General features: G+C 40.0%; 1 protein-coding gene across 1 annotated transcript in view; it reads left to right on the forward strand.

Moving 5' to 3' along the window:
- Positions 1–11,992, forward strand: part of zmym2 (zinc finger, MYM-type 2) — a 42,234-nt gene extending 30,242 nt beyond the window's left edge. Inside the window, exons 19-25 of the mRNA XM_008281594.1 lie at positions 1,229–1,362; positions 1,459–1,651; positions 1,790–1,932; positions 3,336–3,450; positions 4,689–4,931; positions 6,433–6,568; positions 7,519–11,992. Of these exons, the coding sequence (XP_008279816.1) occupies positions 1,229–1,362; positions 1,459–1,651; positions 1,790–1,932; positions 3,336–3,450; positions 4,689–4,931; positions 6,433–6,568; positions 7,519–7,741 (1,187 nt within the window). The 3' untranslated portion in view covers positions 7,742–11,992. The remainder of the gene's footprint in view (positions 1–1,228; positions 1,363–1,458; positions 1,652–1,789; positions 1,933–3,335; positions 3,451–4,688; positions 4,932–6,432; positions 6,569–7,518) is intronic.
- The last annotated feature ends 3,799 nt before the right edge of the window (positions 11,993–15,791 follow it).

A 15,791-nucleotide genomic window follows, 5' to 3' on the forward strand; every position in this document is an offset into this window, starting at 1 on the left:
TTAATGTAGTGTCCGCTGTAGGAGATTTGGCTGGTTTGTTGCTTCCAGTAAAGAGGAAATAACTTGTTTTACATGCTGAAAAACCAGTGACAGATGAGTTTTTCAGAAAGCATCTTACCATTCAGCTAGTGAGTTGTCACACTGATGCCGACAAGCCAGCGAATCTGAGATTTTCCTGGTGATGCTGCTCTGTCATGCATAGGTTACAGTCTGCTTTTGCAGCAGCAGGATTGTTAAAATGTTATGTTAACAAAAAACCAGGGCAAGGAATTGGACAAATCAGATTTTCCCAGATAGATTTCTCCTGAAAAAGCTTATTTCTTGGCTATGTACTGTATATGTGTAATAGGATTTCTGATCTGCTTTTTTGCTTGCAGGCATGTGCATGACCAAAGCACAAGGCAGTTGTAGTTTTGCTGTGATAGCAGAGCTTTAGGATGATGAGAGGTAATAGAAATGCATCCGTGTATTTAGATGTTCATTTAAATATAAATGAAACTCAAACAAAGTAGTTAATTTAAGCCCATCTCCATCGCTGACCTTTAGACTGTTACACAGCAGACTAATGTACGGTTTTGAAAGTAATGCTGCTAAAGGTTGGTGGTAGAGGAGAGAGCAGGGAAGCGGCCTGCTGCAGGTCTACATGGATTGACAGTAACCTTCCATGTCTGTCTGAGGGCTTTTGTCACCTGGTTGCTCTGAATAACCTGTGGGTTGCTGGGTTGGGCATCCATTAACGGGGATTCTTCCATTACATCCCTTTTATGCTTGAACACGTTGGGATATGAGGTGTTTGGGGTAGGGGTGCAAATTTTACAATTTACTTAACCTAGTTGGTAGCATTATCAATCAAAAATCAATAAATTGGTTAATAAAGTAAAGTAAAGCAAACATTTTTCCAGGTACTAACAGTTTAAAAAAAAAAACAAGCAAACTACAGTCGTGTGATTTTCTGGTCACAAATGGCTTGTTTCTTGAAAATGTGACTGCAGGGTGCAAGCCATTGACCAAAATAGAAGTCTCTGCCATGGTACCCCATTGCTAGCTAAGCTCCCACAGTCCTCTATGCTCACCAACACGGAGCTGCTCTAAGTCCGAGCAACCACCTACTCGGGTCGCTACAGTATTAAACATTAACAGAGGCTGACCGGTGTAAAATCTAAGGTCTATGCATATTCACCATTTACTAAATAGAAAATAAGCCAACAAATGCTGGTTCCTGTGTCAGCCTCAGACCCTGTTCCAGTCCTGGAGGGGATGGACGAGGACATGAGCTTCTCTCTACCTCCAGTCCTGTCTGAGGAAAAGGAGGAAAAGGAGGAGTCAGAGGAGTTGGCACCTCGACCTCAGCCAAGGAAACGAGTAGGTTCACACACATACCAACACATCTAACAATAAGAAACATTGCATTGGCCGTCTAAGCTTGACTGTTTAGTAATGGGTGTGTTTGTGTTGCAGGGGAACAAGAGGCAGGCGGTAGAGCAGAGCACAGATTTAGCCTCATCCTCCTCTTCCAATTCAGCGAGCAAACTCTCAGAAGGACGATCACTGCCTCTTAAAGCTCGCTACGGCATCAATGCCTGGAAACGCTGGGCGCTGTCTCCTACTGACGAATCAGATGACACCAAAGTGAAGGACGACTCCAAACCCGGTGAGCTAAACCACATCATTTATTTAATATCCTGTTCGGTTACAGTATGAGTATGTATGAGTCCAAGTGCATTGCTATGCTGCAAAGGCTACCACTGCAGTGTTTGCTAACAGCAGTCGGTGTTCACATCTCCTGCAGCCCGGCCTAAAAGTAACCTGCTGTCGCTGAGTTCAAAGGAGCTGAACATAGCTCTGTCCCGGTTTGTCCAGGAGGTATGCAGGCCAAGTGGGGAACGCTACACTCCAGACAGCATCCTCTACCTCTGTCTGGGCATCCAGCAGGTTGGTACCAAGCCAGAGAATCAAAGCCCAGAAAACAATGGTTTCTCCTCAAAAAGATCTTGTACATCAGTATAAGACACATTTAGATTACACTGACTATGAGTACGGTGTTACTTTGATGCACCTTGTTCATCCATCCAGGGACCGTTTGTTTTATGTCCTCTTCTTGCATTTGTTGGAGGTCCATCAACAAGAGCGGTTATCTTATGAAGGAAGGAAGGAAGGAAGGAAGGAAGGAAGGAAGGCAGGGATTTGATTAAATCTCAGTCATGTGACAGTGTAGGCTAACTGTCTGTCTAACTTTTAGTGTCACTGAAGGCATTTAGCTCATGGCAAGACATGAAATGATAATCTTTGCATTAACATGAAAAGTATTTATAGCTATAAAAATAAAATGTCCATTGTCTAATTATTATTATTACTCTTGTGTTTCACTTTTATATACACTTGGAATGAGACAGGACCGTGTTTAATTGTGTCTAATTTATACTATAAAAATACCCACTCTGAACCTTGTCTCCTTGTCATTGCTCTGCTGTTGGTCTCAAGTAAATTTACAAATGCCAATCAAATACCTTAAAAATAGCTATGGAAAAAGGAAAACATAAAACAAAGGCAAGTTGGTAATTCCTGTAATGTTAGCAAGGGTTTTATTAATTATGTTAATCTAAAAAAATATGAAAATAACATTTTAAATAAAACAATATGAATGTTCTCAATAAGTAAACAAAAGAATTGTGGAAACAAATCTTTTGTTATTCAATCTGTTGTCAAACTAGGGGTAGGAACTACAGTTAGAGTGAGTGTTTCCAGTAGGACAGATATTACTGGTGCACCGTTGCTCCCTTCCTCCTCCCCCATGTGAGCAGCAGCAGAAGCACACAGCATGGCTGAAGAGTGGAGCACAGGATTGCCTAAAGTCCCCTGGAGTGGGCTTTTTCTGTCACAAAAATGTAAGAATGACTTTGTCTGTTTGTGAAAAGTAGATATGATCAATTTATATAACGTTGCTTTGGGTAGTTTGATTTTAAATAGTTGAAAGTGGCTTGTACTTTTTCCGGGCCTGCTGCTTGCTGCTGCACTTCCCCCCCCCCTTTTAAAAGAAAAAATCTCCTGATAATAAGCTAATTTGAGGGTTTCTGCAGAGCATAGGACTAACTGTGTTCAGATCTTTAAGAAACAATAACTTTTGTTCAGATCTTTGAACAATAGCTTTCTTTGTTTCAGATGCATCTAAATGTACAGATTAGTGTGTCCATTGATTATAACCATTTGCTGTTCACATCCTGAAATACAGTGATGATCACCTGAATATGAGGACACTAAAATTCTGTGCACTGTAAGCAACCATGAATTGAAGCCGGCTTGACCTTTTCTAAATGTGAGTTTATATTTCTTTAAAGCATCTTCATGCCAATGGCCGGAAGGATGACCTGTTCAGTGACCCGTGCTACCACCAGTTTGGAGAGGAGCTTAACAAGGTCTTGAAAGACTGGCAGCCCAGCGTGCTTCCTGATGGTGAGTGCAGCCAGACACAATGAGATATGACCTTAAGACAAGCACCAGATGACTATTGGATTGAATTTGTCCATTTTTCTTTTTAAATAACTACAAATTTGAGCCGCAGAGACACTACTGAGCACATTTCAAATCAACACACAGTCAGTTAAAAATATTTCAACAGCACTTCACTCAAGGAACTAATTGTTAGAGATGTGCAAAATTAAACATAGGTACAGTAGAGCTGGGAAAGAAAGTCATTCATTACGGATAAGGATGATACTTGGAAGTAGGGAAGCAGGAGTGTGCTTGAATGTCTGCTTCACAGTGCTGTTAAACAACCTGTATGAGCAGTGTCCAATGATTATAACTTTTCTGCTGTTCACATCCTGACACATTGTGATTGCACCATAACATTATATGAGGACACTGCTTTAACACTTTCAGGTTTCATGTTGACACAACAAATGATAACCAGGTAGAAATGGACTTTTGGTCATTGTGAAGATTCATTTCATTCTGTAATTTTTAGGCCTATTTTGTACTGCAATATAAAGAACCTCTTTGGAAACAGAAAAATCTGGTCTAACTCAAAAATGCCTTTGCAGTATGGCACAATTATAATGTCATAAATCATTAAAAAAAAACAAAAAAAAACTGAACAACAGTGGTAATGTTTTTCCAAGTGCCCATAGGTGTTACCAGTACTGGGGGAAAAATTGACATATTTCACTTTTTATATTCTTAACTGATTTCCATACTTATCTCCTATATGCACTGTGTGCAGCTGAGAATTGAATGCATTTTAATCATGTCACTGTAGGTTTCACTTGAGTCCCAAATGCCTTCTTGGTTGTNAAGAGCAAAGGTTTTTGTTATTTTTGGCAAATTTTTGAATGAGATATAGAATAAAGTGGCTTTTAAGGTTAGATTTGGATAAAATCTACAACAGAATAGCACATGAGTAGTTCACAGACCATAGGAAAATCGAAAACCTGACTGATTTCAGTTTTCAGAGTCTCTGGTTCTGGTAGATGGTGTAATTTTTGAAAAAATAAATTAGAAAGATGAAATTAACATGCCTTTCAACTCCGATGGTGGGTTTTTGAGGTTAAGATATAAAAATAGAAATGGGTTTACACTGTCATAAATATTATTATTCCATTTAATCCTGACCCATGCTTCGGGAGTGCAGAGCTTCAGAAAAAGAATAGTTTGGTTCTTTGGAGGATTTTATTCTGTACTGCTCTCTTCAGGCTCTCTGTGGGGTCGAGTGGAGGAGCAGAGCCTGTGGAGCAGCCGGCATCTCGGGGAGCAGGGTCCCTCGGCTCTGCTGCGCTCTCTTGTTTACCTGAACACCAAATACTTCGGCCTGCGCACCGTGGAGCAGCACCTCCGCCTCTCCTTCGCTAACGTCTATGACGCTGACACCGTCCATCCTGTTACCAAGGAGACCACCGTCTGCATCCGCGTGCCTTCTATCTCTCAGGATCACCATGGTGAGGCCTGAAAACATGCATATGTCGGCACCTTTCTTTTAGCAATGTCAGACTGTCATCTGGCTCTGATGGATGATGGTGTTTTCTGCCTGTTAAAATCTACGTACTCGTTAGTTGTAGTTAGATTTTAGGACATTTTCAAGTATGTTTTACAAAGTGTACTGGCTCTTGGTAAATCAAATGTAAACACAGTTAATGTGACATGATGTGCAGAGTGAATGAACCAGAAGGAGGGATGTATTTAGAATAATGAAACTTCAACCTTTTGTTCTAGTGTTCTGAATTAGCTTCATAAAAGTAGAACTTATATTTTTTGTTCAAAATTTCTGCTTTTGTTTATGTATGACATTAAATATTGGATTTGTTCTCCAGCATATTGAATTTAAAACCAGCCAATGAGTGCTAGTGTTCAGATATAATTTTAGGAGTTTTACATTCATATTTAATGTAATATTCATATGATTAATACCAAAAACACTAAAATGGGCTGTCATACTTCATATCCTGTATAGATATAAAAATTGTAAACACCTTCAAACCTGAAAGCCTGTACTTGGACCTCATTTCTTTTCAAGTCCAATATGTTCAAGCACAAAACCGAAACACTAAAAAAAAAAAAAAACATTATAATGTCCCAGGACTTGTCTTTACTCACACTTAAGTTTAATTGTTAGAGATGTGCAAAATTAAACGTAGGTGCAGTAGAGCTGGGAAAGAAAGTCATTCATTACGGATAAGGATGATACTTGGAAGTAGGGAAGCAGGAGTGTGCTTGAATGTCTGCTTCACAGTGCTGTTAAACAACCTGTATGAGCAGTGTCCAATGATTATAACTTTTCTGCTGTTCACATCCTGACACATTGTGATTGCACCATAACATTATATGAGGACACTGCTTCAACACTTTCAGGTTTCATGTTGACACAACAAATGATAACCAGGTAGAAATGGACTTTTGGTTGTTGTGAAGATTCATTTTGTATCTGTAATTTTTAGGCCTATTTTGTACTGCAATATAAAGAACAGAAAAATCTAGTCTAACTCAAAAATGCCTTTGCAGTATGGCACAATTATAATGTCATAAATCATAAAATAATAATAATAATAATAAAAAAATAAACTGAACAACATTGGTAATGTTTTTCCAAGTGACTAAAAAGACTAAAATGGGCTGTCATGCTTCATATCCTGTACAGGTATAAAAATTGTAAACACCTTCAAACCTGAAAGCCTGCACTTGGACCTCATTTCTTTTCAAGTCCAATATGCTGAAGCACAAAACTGAAACACTAAAAAAAAAAAAAAACATTCTAATGTCCCAGGACTTGTCTTTACTCACACTTAAGTTTAGTTGTGAACCATCATTTTCCCTGTAAACACCTCTGCTTTATCTGTAGCCATAAACGGTAACATCAAAATTATGTTTCAAATTTTGCTCACAGTTTCAGACATGCAACTTCTAGCATGTCAAAAATCGGTGAATTTTTATCTTTCACTGCAGTGCAAACACAGTCTCGGAAGAGAAAACGTAAGTCGGAAGAAGGCGATCAGGACGACGGCGACTCAGGAGGCTCCGCTGTACGCTGCCCGGTTAAGAAGCACGAGTGTCGCCTCTACGAGCTCTACAGATCTAAGTGGTGGGTTCAGTCTCTTTACTGGTGCAACTGAAATTCAATTGCATCATCACTGCAGTAATTTCTGTCTCTACTTATATTAATAATATGTATATTAATAATTTAAGTCATGCAGAGTAGCAAATTGTGCAGCAGTAGGAAAAACAAAAGTCTGCTCTCAATCATACATACAGTGATTAGCATCATTAATCTCATCTTTAAGGCATTTCCAGAAGTTTTTCCAAGTATGTGGAGATTCGCCTCTGCGCTTTAATTTCAAGGACTAACATCAAAGTTATTTTAACATCAGTTCATTTCTTGATTAAAAACATTGAAAGATGTTAGCATTCTCAGAGCCCAACTTGATTTCTTTAAGTACTTGTTTTCAGTTCAAACTATCAGGAAAACGCTTAAAATTTTAGTTTCTGGAACAAAGAGCAGTTTTATATTTTTAATCTACTGGTTGTTTCTTATGCATCCCTAATTTAATGAATTGGTTAAAACTTCTATATTTTTCCTAAGTCCTGTGATTAGAACTCATTGCTGTTCACATCCTGAACCACTGTGTTGAATGTTGAAAGATGAGGACTTAAAAATGTCAAACGTTTCTCATATTCATTAAAAAAAGAACTTCAGACCAGTAGATTCACAGTTCTCTCTCTCTTACCCACCTCCCCCATCCTCCTCCCTCTTTTCCTCATGCAATTTCTCCCTCCTCCTCCTGTTTACATCGTTTCACCCTCATTCTGTTTCCTTTAATTACTTCTCAACATTTTTACACTTATCTTGCTTTCATGCAATGTTTTCTCTTTGCTGATCTCCCTTGATATTTTCTCTAACATTCATCTTTTCTTCATCCTCACTTTTCTACTCACTTTCTAATTCGTCCGGCTCACTCTCCCTTTTCTTCTTCTCTCCCACTTTTCGCCTCCCCTTGTTTGGTCTCCCCCTCCCAACTTGCCTCCTCCCTCCAGTCCGCCGTCATTGCGGGAGCGCCTAGATATCTTCTACGTTCAGCCAGATCCAGACTGCGGTCCCGACGACCCGCTGTGGTTCAGCTCCACGCCGCTGGAGCGACGGATCCTGGAGAGCCTCCTCACCAGAATCCTCCTGGTCAGGGATATTTACACAGATAAACAGCAGCTAGAGGAAGAAGAGGAGGAAGAGGACAGGGGTGAAGCAGCTGGGGGAGAGTAGCAGTCGCTCAGATTTCTGTTAGTAGAGCCTGATCAGTCTGAAGAGGAGGATGCGTAGGGTATCTAGTAGTATGTGTCCTCTTCACCTGTCTTACCGTCTAGTCCTCCTTACCCTCCTCACTGACTGACTGTTTCCTCCTGGCGAGGAACATCCACAACGGAAAAAGTAGAGGATGATGAAAGTGGTGGTGAAGGGCAGCCCAAACATATACTTCGGCCTCAAAAAGGAAGCTAGTTGGGCAAAAATGTTGATTTCATAAACCAGAGGAGGAGCACAGGCACAGATCTGATCAATGCGAAGAAGAGATTAAGGAAGTGGAGCTGTAATTTGTTCTTACAGTCAAACAACTAAATATGGTAGAAGACAGCCTATTAATGGTTATTATGTTCTAAAAAGCCAGAATTTGCTGTTGTGCATCACCTACGATTCTGAGGTGCAGCCTGTTTATAGTGCTCAGACATGCAGCTTAAAAATATTTATACTTCTAACAACACAGAATCATGCTTCAACTTATCAGCGGCCTCAACGAGGTACCAAATGACACTGAGGTGAAGGGAAAAGATGTCAAGGAGTTACTTTCTCTTGTTTCTCAGCTTCATGACCTCCTCGCCATCGCTCTGCCGGTGGAAATGATGAAGTGGGGTGTTTGGGATCAACAGAGTAACTTCATTTTTTACAAAAAAAAGCAAGAGGCAAAGGGAGAAGACAGAGTGTGAGTGAAACCAGAAGAGTAGGAAGAGGTACTGCAAAGCTGATTATGTGCTGTGCTGAGAAGAAAGTCCCAGCTGGTAGGTTGAAATTCCATCTTCAGTGCAGTCTGGAGTTCAGCTTGTAAAAAACACGGCCGGTGAAAGGGATTTTGTTCCTAATTTGCCTGCTGTTTTCTGACCACAACCATCAGTGATGCACTTTAGTCAAGTACTTTACTTGAAGGTCTCATATTGTGCCCCTTTTTCAGCAAGTACATGAAAGTCTCACATGTCCCTAGAATGTTTCTTTCAGCTCAAAGTACTGCAAAAATGGTTATTTTTTGTTTGGTTGTCTGTAGCTTTAAATGCAGCTGAACTAGGGATGTCTATGCCCCTTCAGGAAGGAAACTGTATCAGTGATTGACGACGTAGAGCCAAACAGTTGACAAGGACTTTCTGCCACCTCCAACTTTCTCTATTTTTGTAACGTTGCAGTGTCGCGGAATTCACTCACAGCTGTTGCGGTAAATTTGTGTGTTTATCAAGTTGCAGTTACATCAAATCTGTGTTTTTGTTGCAGAGCAGCAGCTTCCAAATAGCTATGCAGTGACTGCTGGTTAACATGTAGTGTTAATGAGCTACATTCAGTCACTGTTTCATGCTTGTTTCATTATCTGACAACAGAAATATATGTAAAGGAGAACAAATTTATTGTATATTCAAGTGTATTGAAATTCAGTTTATATGAGCACAGAGAGCAAGAGAGAAGTAAACAGAGTTTAGATGGCACTGAAGCACAACAAAACAAACAGGAACCCACACAGACGGTTATCGGTTTGAACGGTTTCCGCAGAGCTCTGACTTGTGGGCATACGATCAAAGCTAATGGTAACGCTAGCCACATTAGCTTCGCAGTGTGCTAACAATAAGGGTTTGACTATTGCTGTGGTTAGGTTGCAATAAAAAACACAAGCAATCCACAGGATCCTCAGTTCCTCGGATGCTGGGAGAGCCTGAGGACTGTTGTGTTCACTCTTGCAACCAACGGCAGAACATATGGTGAGCTTGTGACATTTTGGAGGTGGCAAATAAACAAGCCTGGTTGGCTGAACGACAGCTGTTCATTCTGAATGGCTCACGTGGAAGCAGTGAGGGGGGGAGGATTATGCAAATTTTGAGCTCAAACTGTAGAGTGTAGAGGCTAAATAATGTTGTTACTGGCTTGAACAGCAGGAAGGTTATCTAGTTGTGGGGAGACTGTAGGAATTGCACAAGTAAACACCTTCATATCTTAACATCTCCAAGTTTATTGCAATCACAAACTCTAAAAATAGATTTTCGCCATATGGGACCTTTGAGGAGTTTGAAAATTTCAATAAGAGCACATTTTTGGGTTCAACAGATGGCAAAAAGGTTGCTCAGATTTGGTGTTGAACTGCAGTCGAGCTCCATCTTGCTTCATGAAATGTACTCATGGTGTTTGGCAGAAAGCAGGCGGGAAAGGAAATGGCATGAATTAGATTGTAGACCCAAAGCTGTAACTTGTACACAGTTTTGTTATTTTGCTGGCAGTGATGTTCATGCTCACTGCAGCCAAACAGCATTTACTTACCTGCTGCTCGTCTTGTCTGGTCGGTCCCACCCACTTTCTCAAGCCTGCTGTAAATGGGAGAACCTTGAGAGTTGTACATGTTGAAGCTCAAACAGATACAGATAAATTTGCAACTGACACACAAATCTAACTCGCTTCGGTCTCGGTGTTGCATTTTTCTCAGCATGAAGATGGAATTTCTGACTTCCCAGCATGCTTTCAAAGGGTAGCATAAGATCAGCAGCCTCCTCCTTTTCTGTCAGGGCGACCTGTTATATTACATATCTCCGTTCACTGGGCTGCTTTCATTCCCTCCCATCATCGCGCTCGCTGCTCTTCCTCCATCAGTACTGCTCTCAGGCAAAACCGTTGCACCACAGAGGACTTGAGCTCAGGAGGGCAGGAGTCAGGACTGATCCCAGCATAGAAAAAGAGGACTGAAACCATGTGTTCTCTCATCATCAGACGCATCTGACTCACTGTGGTGCAGTGGAAAGGCTACCTACCGACATGCTGCATTTCTTTATAGGACATTAGGGGAACCTTCATTCATGCGATGTAGCATTACATGCATACTAAGCCCAGATTGGGTTGCTTTGATGTGTAAATATCTCCGGAACAAGGCGGTTATTTGAGTCCACACAGAGGGACACTGTGTAGTTTGGGGTAAAGAAACTCACCCACTGAAACCTTCAGCTTGAAAACTTGCCTCCTGAGAAGCCTTTTTAAAAAAAACAGAAAACACAAAAAAAACCCTGATTATTTATTTCTCCTTTTATGAGTTTGACTGTATCTTCTTTATGTTGGGGTGAGGTTTTTATCGATTTCCTTCTCACCCACCATTCATTGAAAACCTGCTGCAGACCTGCGCCCTCACCTCTCTCTTTTCCGGTAAAGGATATCGGTAAAGGATCCTGCTAAACATGAAGGACGTGGAAGCCCAGCAATCTGTTTTTGAATTTTGCTTTTCTCCTCATGTTTGTATTTTTGGTTTCCTTTAAACTTGATTTAGTTTAAATGCCGAGTACCTGTTGATATGTCGTGTTCTTCTTCAGAGCTGTTGTGGAGCACTAGCACTGCAAAACAAAAGCTTGTATTGTGACAGATACTTGGTTGGACTTTTTTTTTTTTCCTTTTCCATGAACGAAACATGTTTGTTTTTTTTCCAGGTTACAAAGTCTGTGACAATTTTTCATATATGTTTTTTATTTATGTGTTCAAAGTCACCCTCCTTTTTTTTTTTTTTTTTTTTTTTTTTTTTTGTGATTGATGAAGTGTCATGAAGTTAAAATCCTTTGGACGATTATTTGAGGATTTGTTTTCTACTTCATTAGAATTGGGAGAGTGCTATAAGGTGTTCCCATAACCAGTCCTCATAATATAAGGAAGATGTTGAGTTTGCCACCCCACGAACACAATCAATGTCTCAAATTTCTCACTGATTTCAAACGTGTTCTCTGCACAATCCACATGACTGCTCCCCCCTGACTGAAGTGGATTTAACTGGTGAACAAGGTCAGGGAATACACTTTCAGAGTTTTATTTTATCTAAAGAGCAGGTGTTCCTGTTATTTTTCTACACCTGATTGCATTTAATGGCCTAGAACTGCAGTGTAACATTTCAGGAACAACGATAGTGGAGTTGGATGGAGATCATTGGTCAGGATTTCTGACACCGGATCAGTGCCAGCCTGAAATCCAAACCTTTAAACTTGACAGTGGAAGTTGAAGCAGACCCCGGATCAGAGGACCCCGGTTAACCTGGCTGATTTTCCTGCTGGACTCGGAGGCAACAACCAAACCTGCCACAGGTTTGGACCTACAGTAGACGCTGTGGCTGGCTTTAATGCCTAATGTGAATGTGCCTATCTGTATATACTGAAAGTGAGTGATTGTGAGTCTGATGCTATGTGTGTGGGCTGATCTGCTGATACGGTCATGTTAAATAAATGATTTCATTTTCTATCCAGACTCCTTTACGATGCTGTTTTGTTTAAGGGCTGAACATTAAAGGGATAATTCACATTATTACTACAATATTGGCATAAAGGTTGTTTATCCCACTCCTAGAGGCATTAAATTGTGAAGTTTGATTTGTATATGCTGAGAGGAAAAGAGTTTTTTTTTGCTCTCCATAAAGAGTAAAAAATTGTGATCATTACAAGTAGAGTGAGATTTTCTTAAAATAATAATAAATGAAATGGTATCTACTGTCTCACTCATAAAACCAAAACTACCAGTATGGTTACTAAGATCATTAAAAAAAAAAGACTTTTTTTTTTTAAATGATCTTAGTAAGTCAAACCTTTAAAGAACCAGGGTTGTGTGCAGAATTTGAAAAATCTGGTAGACTACAAGTATGTGGACACCTGAACATCACACCGCTGTGTGATTATGACAAGTCCAGCGTTACACTTGGGTCTCCTGCCTGCCAGGGATTCACATCTCCAGGTGGTTGTTTAAAGAACCTGACCTTTCGCTGAAGACTGTATAATGATCAATAAGTGAAATACTGAAGGAATGAACTAATGAATGTAATGAAAATCTTCACCTTCCAGTTTAGCAGTTGGCTTTTCCCCCCTCTGTAGACCATACTTTACTTTTTGTGGTTTTCATTTTATCTGCCACGAGCACTTGATTCCAAAATGACACTGACTTACCTAAATGTTGCTTTGCAGACTTGACGTTTTCTGATGACTCTTCTGTGTCGACTGTACAATATAACATCACTCCTGTGGCAGTTGAATATTTATATAACTTCTTCACAGTTGTGTGATTTTTTTACCGTTCTGCTCAGCATTCGTGACGTTTCTTCTGACCATCTTCAGAAAAACATTTCAGACAGCAGTAACTACAAGTTGGGAGTGCTTCGATAGCTAGATTTTCCTAATAACCTGCCTTACAAGCCAGAATGAGTCACTTCAGGCCTGAAGAGTCAATGTCAGACTTTACAAGTAAAAGGGTTGCATTTTTTTGCACATCACTGTACATATTTCCCTTGTTAAGTAACAGTGTGCTAGCATTTTTAATATGTTTGCTGCAGTGGTTGAGTTTTATTTCTTTTAACCTTTGTGCATCAATAAAAAATGTAGTTTTCCCACCGGTGCCGATACCTCTGTAGAATGAAATGCATTAGCTATGTCACTAAAATCCAGGACATAGTTGGATTTTAGTTCAAAACTAGTTAATCTTCGTGATTATCAGTGTTGTTGGGCCTTATACTCCTATTTGTTTGGCTAATCTCTACAATTAATGCCACTGAAGGGTCTTAGCTATTACATTAAATCACTTAGGTTACTCTCCATATATAAATGATACTGTCGGGCCTCAGACTTATGATGTATTGTAGTCAGGTACTGTAGTAGTTTGTATGTTTTTTGTGGGGATTAAATCACTCCTATGTAAATTACTCAGGTAAATTCATACCACAAATAACAGTTTAGGGTCTTAACCCCAGTACGTACACTTGCTAAGATACATTCTAAGAGGAATCATATTCTGTTGTTGTTTTGTTTTTTTACTGGAAAGCACTTTAGCTTAATTGCTGTTGTTTAAAAGTGCGACATTATTAACTGTGACTTGCTTGCAACATGTTGCATTGTTAAACACTGTGGGTTGTTTTTTTTTTTTAAAACCAGTTGGCTGTCTTTGCCATGTTATTCATGTTTAAATCAATTAAATTTATCGGCTTCAACTGCAGTGATCTCAAAGCAGCTGTTAAAGCAAATCAAAATCCCAGATTTCTAAGATTTTACATAAAAACTTAGGGCTAATTTAGGGCTTTTATTTACAATTTCAACAAAAGATGACCAACAAGCGAGTGTCAAATGCAGCAATATGTGGAAGAACTGCATCAAATGTCAAATCATCATATTGGAGAAAGTGCTTTGAACAGATTCATTTACATTTACAGGCTAGTGTTTAGTGAATAACGGTTTTTGTTTTTTGTGTTGCCTCGACTGCTGTTGTTTTAAATGGGTGATGTAAATATCACTGGCTTTACTTGGAATTTTAAGTGTAATATTTCTCTTTTTCATTTCCCCAAAAAATCCAAGTAAAAATAAATCTGTGTTTGTGATTTGCTCTTACAAGGCAGGCAGCACAACACGAGGGCCTCTTCGCTGTGCTCTGACCTTCCTCGCTATCATTTTTACAAGGTGCCGGACGGACACGACACCGAGGCTGGGAGTGTTATCTGGAGGATGACAGGCAGCAGGGCAGGAGGAGGTGTGGCCTGTCAACACTCAGGGTCAGAGCAGCGACCGGGGAGGCGAAGCTCAGGGTCACCAGATGTAACCTTAACGTCAGTCTGGAGAGGCTCAGCTTCCTCTGTGCAGTTTTTAGCAGGTAGGTAGGTTGTTGCAGACATCTTAGATTAGTTGCCACGGCGCTTTCTGTGTCTTCTATCTCTTCACTCTGGCTCTGGCGTTGAGCTCAGGGCCCTGTTAAGGTCATTCCGTCTTCTGCAGGACTCCTTGTCGTTGCTTACGCTGAAGATGGTACTTTATGACTTATGCTAGGACTCATTGTCCTGCTGCAGAATTTACTGGGCAGGAAGCAGACACCTGGAAGCTAAACATCAAAAATGTCCAAATGTTTGCACACGACTGTATATGTAGTTTGTAAAATTGCAGGTTCTCAAAGAAAATTCTGCTGCTTCCAAATCGATTCAAAGGTCTGTTTAGGCAATGTCAAATCAACTGTCTGCTTCTGCTGCTGCACTTTTGACTGTTCTTTTAGAAATCTCTGCAATACAGGAACCCTCTAACATCATGGCGTCCTTTAAAATGCAGCTTTGTATAAGTGTATTCATTCAGCAGATGCACTTAAAACCACTCAGGTTCGGAGAGCAGTTTTCGAACAATGAGCTTTACAGAGTTGCAGCCGACTGCTTTTCCCCTCCTTGCCTCCATCCTGCCTTATTTATCTTTTCAAGCTTCAGCTGTGACACATCTGAGTTTAACTGCAGATCTTCTGACATCATAAACATTTCCATAGTTCCAAAGACAATTATAATTCCCTACAAATAATCTAATTAGAGGTGAGTGACATCAGAAAATTTGGTTTTAATCCAATGTGAAGAAATGTCAACAGCAGGATCATCAATACAAACACCAACATCTACATTTAGTGTTGATTTGAGTAATAAAATACATTCTTCATAGCATACTTCTTTAATCAGCATCAAATAATGAGCCAGACTTATGGCATTTTTTGTCATTATTGTAACAACTCTATCCTATACACGTTTAAACACAGTGTCGTTTGATTAGTAATTAACAAATGCCCAATATGTCCATCCATCATCTACACACCGCTTAATCCTCACCAGGGTCATGGGGGGCTGGAGTCTATCCCAGCTGACTCAGGGTGAAGGCAGGGGACACCCTGGACAGGTCACCAGTCTATCACAGGGCTACACTTAGAGACAGACAACCAAGCACACTCACATTCACACCTACGGACAATTTAGAATCACCAATTAACCTCAACATGTTTTCGATGTCCAACTCTCTAAACTAATGAGGCCCAAAGAAAATACTGCAGCACTAAAGGGAGCTCAAGACGTTTTCTAACAAGTCATGGATCCTTTCTGGGAGATTATTAAACCTGTTATTCTAGTATTGATATTTAAGATACAGCACCTTGTCAGTAGCAACACTATGAGAATCAATGTGCTCCTAAATCTAATTTTATAAAGAAAGGAACCCTTGTAAGGTTCTTGTAGCGTAATCAGACTTTTGATGGTGGCTCACTGCATTGATCTGAG

This window comes from Stegastes partitus, unplaced genomic scaffold (genome assembly GCF_000690725.1).
Source record: "Stegastes partitus isolate 25-593 unplaced genomic scaffold, Stegastes_partitus-1.0.2 Scaffold238, whole genome shotgun sequence".
NCBI lineage: Eukaryota > Metazoa > Chordata > Actinopteri > Pomacentridae > Stegastes > Stegastes partitus.